Consider the following 14,516-nt stretch of genomic DNA (forward strand, 5'->3'; position numbering starts at 1 on the left):
CTCACTTACATAGGGAAGAGAAATGAGACAAAGAGATATGAAACCACAAATAGTACATTTAACTGACATCGAGACTATACATTGACTGAGCTGCCGTTTGTTCAGAGGTTCCATTGTTGTCAAAGTCACCCTTTTTTGACCTTCATCTGATGGTTTAACTGCAGTGGGTGCTTACCTCCACCAGGTGGCATTAGATTCACAAAGAAGACAGAAATGTTCACTACAGTCCTTACATAAATAATGGCTTGACCTTTATCTAAAGATGAAGATTAGTTTGAATAAAATCAGCCATGTGAAAATGACTTACCGGTATATGTTCTTTAGTGTTTACTTAACTGATTGCTACTGTAAGTACATTTTTGAACTGAATACTTAAAAACAGTTCTTTTTTTTGTAATCTGAAAGTATATAACAATATAATTTATCACGAGAGGCCAAGCCACACTTTATTCTTAGTGGTGTTTTTTTTTTATCATACAGAGCAAATTAAATTGCAAATATGACCTATAGGCCACTTATGTATAAAATGCCCTTTGTGAGTGTTTTTTGAAGCACACTTTTAATTACGCTGTAGGTCAGGTCATTTGCTTATTCCAAAGACAACCATTCAACCACTGTCACAGTTTAGAAAACATCATCTAGCCAGGGGTCTTCAACTTTTTTAGACTGAGGACCCCTTAGCTGAAAGAGAGATGGAGCTGGGACCCCCTACTAATATTGTATAAAATTGAGTCACAAATTAAACTGTGCCTACAATAATGTGTAGGTGTGGTCTAAAACCTTTACACATACCTTTTTATGGTGCATACAATACTAAGGTATTAAAATGATATATGCAATACAATATACACATTCATATATTTATACATCGTCTTTTAATGTTAAACATATATATGTAGCACAGTGAATCCTTAAGTTTAACTGTGGGTGGCTACCTTACCTACAGGTCAGTATCATTACTGTTGTGTAAATAAAACCAAAAAATAGGCCGATTTCTTTCCTATTAATATGTTGGGCCCATGTTTATGTGTGTGTGTGTGTGTGTGTGTATATATATATATATATATATATATAACCTTTTGGATTTGGGATTGTGAGAGACTGTGAGAAAAGGACAAAAAAAAAACATTGAATGAGAACTGGAGTTTGGTGTTGTTTTACTGCTTTCACATTCCTGTAAACCAATACTCCCACTGAAGAGACTTTCTAGGTTCACTGAAGTTATTCAGGTTAGTTAGTTAGTTAGTTAGTTAGTTAGTTAGTTAGTTAGTTAGTTAGTTAGTTAGTTAGTTAGTTAGTTGGTTAGTTAGTTTGTGGTAGGTAATACATATACATTTTTTACAGTGTAATAGCTGCAGAGAATGACATAAAGAAAACAGTGATTTTATATGCTTATACTTCAGTGGCCTTGATGCCCCTCCTCCATTTCTCTTCCTCTCCTCAAGTAAGGTGAACAGGGAGGACAGTCGGTGATACCGGAGCCTTCACCTGGGAGCGAGAGGAAGGCGCGGCCTGGAGCATACAGTACAGAGGAAAGAGGGGGAAGGATGAAACAGGTGTGTGTTATGAAAAACAGCTGCAGAATGGTTATGAAAACAACCACGTGAATGTGAATGGTCAATGTAAGTTTGCGATTGATGGCTGCAGTTGCTATACAATGTCCATGGAAAGTACTGGCCAACAATGCAGGTGAGTTGTGTGGGATATTTATATGCTGCTGCTTATGATTCATTTCAACAGCAAAGATACTATTAACAGATTTACAAACAGGATTCATTCATATTAATATGCCATTTAATCACCTCTTAGACTTTACTCTGTGTATTTATTTGTAAAAACATGTAAAATATAGCGTGACTGTCATCAATTACAGTTCTTGTGCTGATTTAGCTCCACGTTAATCCTTGCAGGTTAGATCCAGAGGGTTGGATCTGAGCAGCCTCGGTTCTCTCTACAGTAGGATTGCTCATCCAGATTCCAGCAGAGATTTAGCCAGAAGAGTGGGTACATTTCTGAGTATTTCATCACATGGAAAACAAGCCTGGAATGGCGTTTAATTCACCTTAGTAACATTTTGTTTATGTAATCAAGTAGTTAATCAGGCATGGGTAAGGTTTGTAGAGCTACAACTGGCAGGAGTGTCTGTTGAAATCAGCATCAGTGATTTATAACCTTCTGTTTGTTGTTCCTTGGGAACGCAGTGTAATGAGTTACAAGGCTGTTAACTGCGAGGGACACATGCAGCCATTTTACTCTGTCGTCTCCTTCGTATAGCATAACCCAGGTCTGCAAACGTCTGAGTCTCCTCTGCATTATGGCCAAGGAAAGTGTCGAATCTGGTATGTCTCTTTTGATCTCCATCCTTAACGGTTAACATGCGCTCACATATTAATACACATTCACAAACACACATCCATCTGTTGTCTGCTGATGTAAATTATGCATTAAATCATTGTGTATAAACGGTCTCTGAGAGGTAAGAGTCAACCTTACGTGTTTCTGACAGGCCTCACATGGGAGGTGAGGGCAAACAGCCGCCACTACCACAAACAAAAACAGAAGAAATCCTTTCTGTGTTTCCGCTGGGGGCAGTACGCAGTGAGTCAGTCATGCATGTGCTTTCTTCCCCCCACACGGTAACCTAACACCTGTTGGCATGCTGATGCATTGTGGAACAGGTTAATGTGCTAATACACGTCTCCTTTGTGCTTGTCTCGCTCTCTCTCTGTCTGTTGCCAGGACAATGCGGTCCACAGCCACAAGTACTCCGCCCTGACTTTCCTGCCGCTGACGCTGTTTGAACAGTTCCAGCGAGTGGCGAATCTCTACTTTCTCCTTATGATGGTGTTGCAGGTCAGATGAAAACTCTGGCTGAGTTCAAAATCTCATACTTTTTATTTTTACTTTTAGTACTGCCGCTGCCCTTACAAAGTACGTACTGTTGCATGCAGTATGCATACAATTGGGACATACTGCTTCTTCATAACATTGCGCCTTGAACTTTGACCCTTTTGCTTATATGGGCTGTGCAAAGGATTGTGGGTCAGAATAGCCAGAAAAGTACGCTGGCTTGCATACTGCAAAATGCGACTGGATGGAGTAGAACATCCTGGTATTTGGGGCATACTGCATTTTACGTACTATGTTTTGGGACATACTAAATCTTTTTCTGGCATACTATGTAGTATGTTAGTATGGGTATTGGAACGCAGGATCTGCTCTGTCTCTAATGCTTTGACTCTTAAAAAAAAAAAAAAAAAAAGACTTCCAGTTCGGTGTGGAATCCTACCTGTGACCATTTGCTCCGTGTCGCCCCCCTCTCTCCCCCCTTTCCAGTCTATATGTACTGTGTAATAAAAATGTATTTTAAAAAAGCCCAAAAATAAACTTTAAATAACAAAAAATCATCTTCAGTAACAGTTAATTTATTAGCTTTTTCAAAAGCTAATAAACTGTTTACGCAAGTTTTTTTTTTTAGCATAGTTATTATCACTTATGGAAGCACTTTGTGTGTGCGTATGATTTATACAGTATGTGTGACTTCCATTTCCTTCTGTGTGTATCCTTGCCTGTGTGTGGTTTCCAGTGTGTCCCGGTCATCTCAGCCATACCTTGGTACATCTCCTTCATCCCGCTGCTCATCATACTCTCTGTGAGAGGGATAAAAGACCTTGCCAACGACATGGTGAGACCCCCCCCTCCCCCCCTCTCTCTCACCCTGGGGGAGTCTGAGAGGGGGAATATCCCTCAGCTATGAATCCACCTGCTCACACACAAATGCATGATCTTAAACACAAATATACGACCGGCCTCAAGCATGCATTTGTACACCTTCCACTTAAGAATGTACGCACTCTTCTCTCTCCTTCATTGTCCGCATTGACTCCTTGTCCTCTCCTCATTGACAAAACCAGTCATCCCAGTAGCATTAATTTTCTCTCCTATCATTAAAGCTTTTCCTTTTAAATGCAGGCGTGATGTTTTGCATGGAGAATTCTCTGGTTAAGTGCATCACTGAGTTACAGTCGTTAACAGCTCTGGGTGAAACGCTTGCTTGACCCCTCTCTATTGACTAATCATTTAGTGGTGGGTGTAAATCTCGCAGCTGGTGTCACTGTAGAGCCCCGTAATGGCGTTTCTCCTTTCTCCTTTCTCCTGTTCAACCTTTCATGGCCACCCTCACTCCCTCTCACACGCTCCCTGTCCATCACTCTTTTTCTCCATCCTTGTCACGCTTCTCGGTCTGTCTCTTTCTCTTCTCTCATTCTCTTTTTGCGTCCGTCTCTCTCTCTCTCCTCCTCTCCATCTCTGGTCCAGGCCAGGAGACAGAGTGACTCCAAGATTAACTCCCAACCCTGTGACGTACTCGTCTCCCAGAGGTAAGGACAAAGACAGTGGATTATTCTCGCAGGACTTGCAGATTCAAACGGCCCTCTAATGAAGCTCTAATGAAGTGTGAATGAGTGAATCTCTAGATGGTCCCTTTGTGCATTAGAGCAGGGCAAAAACATTTTCCACACCTATTGGAAGACATGAACTATGGCCAACCTCTTTATGACATCTTCTCTAGATACTTGGGCCTCAGTCTGTTTTCTACGGCAGTTACACTCCAAATGATATGCATTGCTTGTGGACTAAGAGACGACTTAAAAAAATTATTTGTACACACAAAGAAGAACTGCAATAAAGAGCAATGTTTAGTTTTTTCAACAGATATAATTTTGGTTAACATGAACATTATTTAGGTCATCATAATGATATCATAATCATAATTCAAATGAAAGCCCCCCACACACACACACACACACACACACACACACAAACACAGTTGCTAGTAGCCAAGGAGGAAGAGGTGGGAAAGTCACCGGACGACACAATCTTCTGAACATAGCCATACTGAGAAATCCAGGGAGTGTTGTGTGGAGCTGATAGTCTTAATTAGCTTTGTAGCAACTCATTTGGCAATGGCTTGAATGTAACGGACGTTCTTTAATATCAAACAATTACGCACTAAAGCTTTAAATCATTTTGGGTAAGGGTGATTTGAAATTTGATAGTGGATTTTGTTCACATTTGTGCCTTTTTAATATGAAATTTATTAAAACTTTCCTTTGGAAAAACTAAAGTGTTGTATTTGTATATATGGTACTGTTGCATATTTAGGAGATTTGTGACGAGCAAATCATAGACAATTCCAGCATATGAAAGCCATTGATACATTTTTTTTCCCCCATTTGCCCACTCCTCATCGGCCTCAGTTTCAGCAGAGCACAGTGGAAGGATGTGCGTGTGGGAGATGTGCTGCGAATCCACAAAGACCAAGTCATCCCTGTGAGATTTTCAATTTATAAAACACTTCAAGTAACAGCAATATAGCAAACAAAGTGTCTCAGTAGTCACTGTTTCGCAAGTAGAGTAAGATTGCATGAATTACTTGCTGCCCTATGAGCTACCCTATAGGTAGCATATTTGATTAAAGTGGAAAATTTCAGCATAGCAGCTGCTTAAGGTTTAATCTCAATTATAGTATATAGTATTTATATAATAGTATTTATTTCTCTATTTTTATTCCCAGTAACCTTTTACTTAGCCCTCTCTCTTTTATTTTTCTGTTTTCTCTCTTTCCTCCCAGGCTGACCTTCTCCTCCTGTGTAGCTCCGAACCTCACAGTCTGTGTTATGTGGAGACAGCAGATATCGACGGGTAAGAAACTGTTCTCCCAGTCTCATTCTGTTGAAAATTTCAAAAACTCATTTAACTCATCATATAATAATCATCATATTCATGTTTGTATGTATCAACGTTATGTTAATTATACCAGTAGTATATTAAAACAAGTAAAAACAATTGGGTTCTACAACATAAAAAAACCTATGAATGTAAACGTAAAGAATAGTATAAATAATAGCACGGACAAAGAGTTTAAAAAGGTGTTAAGATGCGATTTCAAAGGTGATATTGATTTTAGAGGCCCAAGATCTTCACACTCCTGTTGCCATGGGGTCTTGACTACAAAAACGTGGTCACCTTTTAAAGGTCTAAAATAATTTCTGCACTCTGGGACAACCTGAGGGGCCCTGCCTGCACATCTGAGGCTTTGTGGGGGCTCATAGAAGGGTAAAAGATGTAACACATTTGGATCAGATACAGTGTAAAATCTGTGAAAGAATAGTATCAGTAACCAGTTAGAACCAGTTTGAGAGGTGAAAGTGCCTTGTGGTTTATTGCAGAGTAAATACCTTTTAATGAGTCTGTATGATCAAATGAATTTCTTTCAGACTACTAAACAGTACAGAGGTTTCCTCATTCTGATTCTCAACCGAATAAAATAATATTGCATAATTCTCTATAATGTGTACCAACTGCATACTGCCTTGTCTTCTCATCATTATTTCTGATGAATGGATCAACTGTCTAGTGTTAATATAACCTGAAAGTGTGGTGGTTTCTTCATACAGAGAGACTAACCTCAAGTTCAGGCAGGCGCCCAGTGCTGCACACAATGAGCTGACCTGTCAGCCCTCAGAGGAGATGCTTGCTGCCTTTGATGGTGAATAAATGTTTGTTTTTGTTTTTTATTAAAAATGCAAATTGCATACTCATCCTAAGTAAGAGCAACCTTTTATTTTACAGGTGTCGTGCTCTGTGAGGAGCCCAACAATCGCCTTTACACCTTCAGAGGCCAGCTGCACTGGAGAGGAGAGTGTCTTCTGCTAGACAACGAGCACATCCTCCTGAGGGGAACAGTCCTACGCAACACAGAGTTTGCCTACGGCTTGGCCATATACACTGGTACATGTCGCAGAATTTATTCAGTTTAGAAAATGGGATGTTGGTGAGGGGGACGTTTTTGTTCATAAAATGAGTTCTAGCCACCGCCAAACTGATTTGTTGAGTCTGAAAATTACACTATGGCAAGCAGATTGAAGAGAAGACCTGATATATGACACAATGCCCCATAAAGGTGTATAACAGAGATAAAACTATTCTAAAAAGTTTTTGTGTCCAAGCCACTTATCCTCATTTCACCTTCTACGTTGGCCTCCACTTGTTTCAATGACACATTTTATTATGTGGAATACATCATGCTGCTAATTATGGACAGTACTTAACTCTTGCAGCTCTGTCTTAAATGTGGGTCTGTTAACGCCTGGCAGATTACAGGCTCCTCCTGTCTTTTAAGTGATCATTGATCGGATATTACTGGACCAGGCAGAGGTGTCATGGATCTCGCTGCTATGACCCTTTCAGTTCTGGTAAAGCAGATCAATAGATCAAATTCTTCCAGAGATGGGTTTTATACCATTCATCACAGACTGTCTACTGGTGTGACCCCCAGTTCAGCCTGATTATAACTCTTAACCTTCACACACATTTGACACGGCCTACTTTAAGTTATGCATGATCAAGGTTTACATATTGTTATTGTAAGGCTAAGTTGGAATCAGTTTGACGATATGGCAGACCTTCTCAGTATGTGTCATTTTTACACATGCAGCTCCGCGTCTTTCAGCAGTCTGAGAGATTGAGACAACATCACTGGAAAACAGTGATGTAAAATAATGTGATACTTTATTGATCCCTGCAAGGGAAATTCTCTCTTCCCACTGACCTCTCGGCAGCACGGTCAGACACCGCCGGAACTGGTAGGGATTCAGCATCTTGCTCAAGGGCACATCAGCAGATGCTTACTGACACGAGGGCTTGAACTTTCACCCTCTGGCTGCAGGATGGTCTCCCAACTCGCTTCGGCCAGGCCGCCGGAACGATAGCATCTAATAGTTGTCTGCTCTGTACCAGGCGCAGACACCAAGATCCTGAGGAACTGCGGGAAACTGAGAGTGAAGAGGACTCAAACGGAAAAAGTTTTCAACAAAGTGGTGATCGGGGTGAGTGGGTAAAGGGCAGGTGGGGGACAAGCATGAGACAACTTGTGGTGTTATTCCTAACTGTGTGCGTTTCGATCTCTTAGATCGTCCTGTCCGTGTTGCTGGCTGCTCTGCTCCATGCCATCGGCGCTGGCCTGTTTTCGAGTTGGGTCATGAGCCATACAGGGGTTCCATATGCTCTGGTGGTTAACGGCAATCCGGTCTACACTGGGTTTCTTGTCTTCTGGAGCTACATAATCCTGCTCAGCCCGGCCATGCCCATTGCTCTCTACATCTCGTAAGTTTCATCTACAGTACCACACTTATTTGATGGTAGGCAGGATGGTTGAAATACACCTGTGTTTGTTTGTATACTGTCTTACGTGTGTGTGTGTGTGTGTGTGTGTGTGTGTGTGTGTGTGTGTGTGTGTGTGTGTGTGTGTGTGTGTGTGTGTGTGTGTGTGTGTGTGTGTGTGTGTGTGTGTGTGTGTGTGTGTGTGTGTGTGTGTGTGTGTCTTTGTGTGTCTTTGTTTGTGTGTCTTTGTTTGTCCATAGGTTTGAGGTGATCCACACGGTCCACAGCCTGTTTATTGGCTGGGATATGGAGATGTATTGGCAGCAGGCAGAAAGACCGGCCCATGCCAGAAATACCTCACTGAATGAGGAGCTGGGCCAAGTGGGATACCTGCTGAGTGACAAAACTGGGACACTAACCCAGAACCGTCTGCTCTTCAGACAGTGCTGCATAGCTGGGGAGATCTATGGTAAAAAAAAAAAAAAAATACTGAAACCATCTAATAAATATCTATATTTATATCCATACATCTAATGATATTTTAATTGTTCTTCTTAGAAGAAAACAACAACCCAATGCTAGCACTTCTACTTGTTAGAAAACAAAGTATCTTTATCTGACCTCACGCTACACGGCCAGCACGAAATTCAAATTCCAGCCCCTCACAGGCTTTTGAACAACTTAACCTTCTGCCCAGTTTTTTTCCTGTTTTTCTTTTTTTTATTTTACCTCAGCATCCACTTTGAACAGGATGCACATCAAATTATGAATTCATCATGTTCTCAAAATGCATCTTTACAGGACTTTACGAAACTTTAATTGTCATCAGGAAGTAGTCATGTTGACCATAAAGTTAAGACAAATGATTGAATTCTTTCTCTTTGTATTTTGTAAAAAATCTTCCTATTAAAAACTCCTTAATATGCCTTAAAAAATGAGGGAAGGAGTTAAAAAAAGGACAGAGGTTGTCCACTTCACTCCATCAGTATATGAAATTGAGCCGATTCATTGTGACTATAAAGTAAACATATAATAATTATAATAATAATAATAATAAATTTAATTTATATAGCGCTTTTCACAAACTCAAAGTCGCTTAGTGATGGCACTAACTTATGTCCCTTTTTTAGGATGACACAATAGTGAGACACTTTCAAATTTGTGTTTCTTCAAGACTGTCCAACGATCCAGTCTGTCTAAAAAATATTTAACACAGTGATTTACTTTTCTTAAATATACATTTAGGCAACAGAGTTTGATATTGATCATAGTGCCAAGTTTCCTCGCTGGCTCACAGTGGAGCAAAGATCCCTCTGGGGCAATGACTTCCTCGCTCGATGGTGTTTTTTGCCCCCAACTGCTCCTTCCAGGCAGCGCTGCGACCGCTGCCTTCAAGGCACCTAACCCTAACCTTAACCTTAACCCTAACCCTAACCATAACTAATGCCTCCCAACGGTGCCTTCCAGGCAGCGCTGCCTGGAAGGCACCGTTGGGGGCAAAAAACACAGATAAACGACTTCCTCAAGAGAGGGACAACAGGAGACAATTAACATGCTCATATCCAAAAGGCCAGGCGCCATCTACTAAATATTTAACACCGGCTCTGCCCACTGAAGACAAACATGTCATTGAAACCTTGTCAGAATCACATCAACCATATGTCATATGTCTGAGCCACTTCCTGCTTCAGACCACATGTCTGTTTTCTTTTTCGTTCTTTTTATTTGTCTTGTGAATATTCAAATCATATACTTTATCTCCAGTTCCAATGTTTTTACCAAGTCATTAAATAAAATAATTTCTCAACTTTCACAGGTGATCCGTCAGTCAGGGCAGAGGAGACCGAGGTACTACATAACTATTCTCAAATCTACATCTTTGAACTGTAGTTAGTTTTCTTCATTGTCTATTACCAACCTAATTCAAAGCTATTATTTAACCTTCCTTAATACTAAATCTTTTCTTGTTGATGTGCCTGTTTTTAAGTTGTTTCTGCCGCTATCAGCGTGACACTCTATTCATGTAAGCCACAGTTGCAACACTGTACAATGTCAGTGCACAGTAACATTTTTCCCTGTATGTGTGCAGCCCATGGACTTAAGCTGGAATCCGTTCTCCCGCGGGGGTCTGTTCATGTCGGCTCCGAGCCTGGTGGAGAAGCTCAGAGGACAGCAGTGTCCATTCAGCAGACAGTTCCTCAGAGCGCTGTCTTTATGTCACACCGTCATGGCAGAGTGGAAAGAAGGTTGTGTTTGTGTGAGAGTATCCACTTTTTGGGGGATTCAGATCAAAGTAGTTCAATTCTCACCCTGTTATCTGAGAAAAGTCTTGAAGCTTAGACCACACTGGTTTATTTTTTTCATGAAATCTCAGTGTGATTCATGTTTCCACTGTGTTTTGTATTACACTGATTGACCTGATGAGGGTGCTACAATAAAAAAAGTCAAATAACCCGTAATATGTACATTCAGACACTATTTGTCTAATGTTGACAAAACTTGAAAGGATGATGCTTTTTATATCACGGTTATTTTCCAACCCCTATGTCACTGGTCTGACCTGATACAATAGTTCCTGGAGAGACGGCATGTTTACATCCCTCTTGTGTGTTGACTTCATTCCTCCAGAGGCTCCAGTGTACCAAGCTGCGTCCCCAGATGAGGAAGCTCTTGTTGGTGCGGCTAGGGAGCTGGGCTGGGTCTTTCTCTCTAGGACAAGAGACTTTATTATTGTCTCCGAGCTGGGTGTCATTCGCCAATATCAGCTGCTTGCACTGCTGGACTTTACCAGCAAGAGAAGACGCATGTCTGTACTGGGTGAGAGTAGCCCTCTAAATAGAAACTAACAACACATCTTACAATCTCTTGTTCTCTTTTATAATTGCATAAATGCTAGGTTATCCCATGTCAACTTCTTTTCCGAATAAATTATCCATACTGTTTTTTTTTTGTTTTTTTTTTCTCTCTCAGTGCGGGAGCCAGAGGGTGGGTTAAAGCTGTACTGTAAAGGGGCAGACATAGTGATCCTGGACAGACTGCAGAAGGACTGTCCATATCAGGAAAGGACTGAAAGAGCCCTGGAGGTGAAGTAGAGTTTCTACTGAACCATAAGTGTGTGCTGTTATTGAGCCTAGTATTTATATGACACTTGGTATGTTTTAGATTCCATTTCAGTATTCAGTAGTTTACAATTTCAAAAAGTTCACCATCTTAGTTTAGTGTGTTAGCATGCCCACCTTTAATAGTTTGTTTAAAACGCAAACAGTTGAGATTGATGGGAATGTCTTTAGTTTTGCAGGTATTTCATTAGAAACCGACAAATTGGACACATTTTCCTGATGGTGGCGCCACATGAATCAAAGTTATTAGAATTCATCCTCAGGGGGACAATGCTGTGCTACATTTCAAGAAAATCCATCAAGACATTTCACTCCAAACTCAAATTAAATGCGCTAGATGAAAGTCAGGTTATCACCAAACTCATCAGTATTCATCCTCTGTGCACCGTAAAATATTTCTAACAAATTCAATGGCAAACCATCCAATAGTTGTCAGGATTGTTCACTTAAAGCCCAACATGTCATCCTCACGGTGCTAGAGCGAGGATTACCAAAGACGATAGAATTAATCCTCAGGGGAGCATGAACGTCTGAACAAAACGTCATGGCAATTCATCCAATAGTTGTTAATGGGCCGGCTGACAGACCAGCATTGCCATCCCTAGTGCCACAAAGGTTTTGCTCCATTAATAGTAATCAGTCAAATAAACAATATGTAGCCTTTGTCTTGACTATCTGTATGTACTCAACTTACAATATCTTCCATCATTGTTATCAGTTGTCTGATTATCAAAGCTTGTGCACACCGTGTTGAGCATCTCAGAGTAGTTAAAAGTTCTTGATCAATGGAATTTTTAGGGAAAGAATCAGGCCAGCGATCATCCTGTTGAGATAGTTGAGGCATATCTGCCAAGACCGAAGTGTTAATCTCATGTTTCCTTTGTCAATTCTTCAATTGTGCCTGAATGATCACTCCTTAAATAATGTGCAGCCTATAATAATGTGTTAACTTCCCTTTTGTCAGTTATTTGCCCAGGCCTGTCTGAGGACTTTGTGTGTTGCGGTTCGATCTGTCCCTGAGGCATCATGGGAGCAGTGGAGTAAAACATTGGCCCAGTCTGCTGCCATGGCGACCTGTGACCGTGACGCACTACTGGAAAAGCTATATGATCAGATGGAGAGAGAGCTGCAGGTGGGCTTTTCCACAATGTCATTTTTACATGTTTGTTGTCAGACCTCAATTTCAAGTTGTAAAATCTGTTGACACAGATAGGTTTTTAAATCAAGCATGTGCTTAATGCCCTTTTTCCCAAATAGGTTTTTTTTTTTGTGTGTGGAGCACAAAGTTGTTTTTTAAGAAAACAGAATCCTTGTTTCCAAACGACTTTGCTACATCCTTTTTTCATGTTAAAAATCCAATATCCATCAGGAATGCTAAAAACTCATTTGAACTTTTCTTGTTTTGTAGTTTTTAGGGGTGACAGCGATAGAGGACCGGCTTCAAGAGGGCGTTCCTGAGACTATTGCTCTGCTTCAACAGGCCGGGCTTAAAGTATGGGTCCTTACTGGGGACAAAAAAGGTATTGGACATACTGTAGCAGAAGCACCACTTTGAATGCTGTGCTGTAGCTACATGTCACTGTTGGTTTTTTCCTCTCTGTCTTTCGTGCTCTCTCTTTCTTCATTCTTGTAGAGACTGCAGTGAATATTGGATATTCTTGCAAGCTACTGGATCCTGATACCAGATTACTGGAATGGCAGGAGCTAAGGTAAGTGATGATAAAAATACACAAACACACACACACTCACACCAGCTCCTTGATCTTTGTATGTTTGCCCCTGCAGACAGATACTCCAGTCCCCAGACCCAGCGGTCAGTTTCTTCAAGGCCAGACAGACAGCGCTGTGGGCTGTAGACAAGCAGGCGGCTGGAGTAAAGACTGCTGTGGTCCTAACTGGACCTGAGCTGGTAAACACTGGACACACACGAAATGGGATGCTCGTATAGTTTTTAAATGGACGAATAGCTGTCGTCATGACTCTGTGTCAACAAACACTGTGTTGTTTATGTCAGAGAATGGGGCAGGACAGTGGAAAGTGGATATTCAAGGCTCTGCCACAGTTTACATTGTACATGTGTATTGGTCATGAAGTATAATTTTTAGGACATTAATCAGTTTTTCCTTAAAGCTGCAATACTTGATTTGGGGAAGCCAGCTGTAAACACAACACTGACATTAGTTGATATGGCAAACTGGTTAGTAAACAGTTGCATATTTAGACATCTAGTTGATAGGGAGCCACATTAGCATTGAGTTTGAGTCAAGTTTGTGCCTACCTGATGATTGTAAGTCCAATATTTACTCTCCTTTTAGCTCTGCTTTTTGTCTCTACCAACTTCTGAGAAAAATGTCTGCCATATGAAACCAAAACAAAAAGCTCAGACACTCCATAGAGGGGAACTGCAGAGTCGGGTGGCTAATTGTCTGTGGACATGGCACAGAGTCATCCAAACCATTGTTAATATAAACATATTGATTATTGCAGCTTTAAAAAAATATATACTGGCAGAACTAAAATGCCTTAAAACTAGATTTCTTCTATGAGATGTCGAAGCTGTAAACCGAGACTATCTGAAACCAAAAGCAACAGCAGGGCTGTTTTATACAAATATAACCTATACCAAGCTGTTTGATGGTGTTGTACTCCAGGCAGAGTTTGACCAGAGACCAGAATGGGGGGCGACGTTCATGAGCCTGGCGGAACAGTGTCAGTCTGTGCTATGCTGTCGTGTAACGCCTGGACAGAAGGCTGACATTGTCACGTTGGTCAGGAAACACACCAGCTCAGTCACCATGTCCATCGGGGACGGTGCCAATGATGTAAACATGATCAAGAGTAAGTCTGATTAAATTAAAAGCTGACAGAGAAAATTTGTGTTTGTATCAGAATTGTCTGCTTTCATGTCTCACCATTTTGTTCCTCCTCTCCCTGTGTCATTTCTTACTGTTCCCCACCAACACCAGCGGCTCATGTTGGTGTGGGACTAGCAGGAGTGGAGGGTGGTCAGGCAGTGCAGACGGCAGACTTTGCATTGTCCCAGTTCAGATTCCTGCAGAGGCTGCTGCTGGTCCATGGGCGCTGGTCCTACAGGCGCATTTCCCTCTTCTTGCGGTACTTCCTGTTTAAGACCTGCAGCTTTGCTCTTGTTCACATATGGTTTGGGTTATTCAATGGCTTCAGTGCTCAGGTGAGACATACATAGATGAGACTTAAAGTCACATAATGAACTCA

At 41.1% G+C, this 14,516-nt stretch overlaps 1 protein-coding gene across 2 annotated transcripts in view; it reads left to right on the forward strand.

The window, feature by feature from the left end:
- The window catches only part of atp8b3 (ATPase phospholipid transporting 8B3), a 46,036-nt gene that overhangs the window by 28,941 nt on the left and 2,579 nt on the right, over nt 1–14,516 (forward strand). The window contains exons 2-25 of one of the 2 annotated variants that reach the window (XM_039811849.1): nt 1,446–1,556; nt 1,911–2,000; nt 2,275–2,339; nt 2,507–2,598; nt 2,740–2,853; nt 3,587–3,685; nt 4,318–4,379; nt 5,259–5,331; nt 5,633–5,703; nt 6,459–6,550; nt 6,634–6,792; nt 7,801–7,889; nt 7,973–8,166; nt 8,424–8,632; nt 9,980–10,011; nt 10,253–10,409; nt 10,792–10,980; nt 11,134–11,246; nt 12,247–12,414; nt 12,691–12,802; nt 12,916–12,991; nt 13,068–13,191; nt 13,934–14,120; nt 14,249–14,472. In XM_039811849.1, the coding sequence (XP_039667783.1) occupies nt 2,315–2,339; nt 2,507–2,598; nt 2,740–2,853; nt 3,587–3,685; nt 4,318–4,379; nt 5,259–5,331; nt 5,633–5,703; nt 6,459–6,550; nt 6,634–6,792; nt 7,801–7,889; nt 7,973–8,166; nt 8,424–8,632; nt 9,980–10,011; nt 10,253–10,409; nt 10,792–10,980; nt 11,134–11,246; nt 12,247–12,414; nt 12,691–12,802; nt 12,916–12,991; nt 13,068–13,191; nt 13,934–14,120; nt 14,249–14,472 (2,661 nt within the window). In that variant the 5' untranslated portion in view covers nt 1,446–1,556; nt 1,911–2,000; nt 2,275–2,314. Of the gene's footprint in view, nt 1–1,445; nt 1,557–1,633; nt 1,690–1,910; nt 2,001–2,274; nt 2,340–2,506; nt 2,599–2,739; nt 2,854–3,586; nt 3,686–4,317; nt 4,380–5,258; nt 5,332–5,632; nt 5,704–6,458; nt 6,551–6,633; nt 6,793–7,800; nt 7,890–7,972; nt 8,167–8,423; nt 8,633–9,979; nt 10,012–10,252; nt 10,410–10,791; nt 10,981–11,133; nt 11,247–12,246; nt 12,415–12,690; nt 12,803–12,915; nt 12,992–13,067; nt 13,192–13,933; nt 14,121–14,248; nt 14,473–14,516 lie in introns of those variants that run through there. The other variant, XM_039811850.1, reaches the window with a different exon arrangement.

The sequence above is a fragment of the Perca fluviatilis genome, chromosome 9 (genome assembly GCF_010015445.1).
Source record: "Perca fluviatilis chromosome 9, GENO_Pfluv_1.0, whole genome shotgun sequence".
Lineage (NCBI taxonomy): Eukaryota > Metazoa > Chordata > Actinopteri > Perciformes > Percidae > Perca > Perca fluviatilis.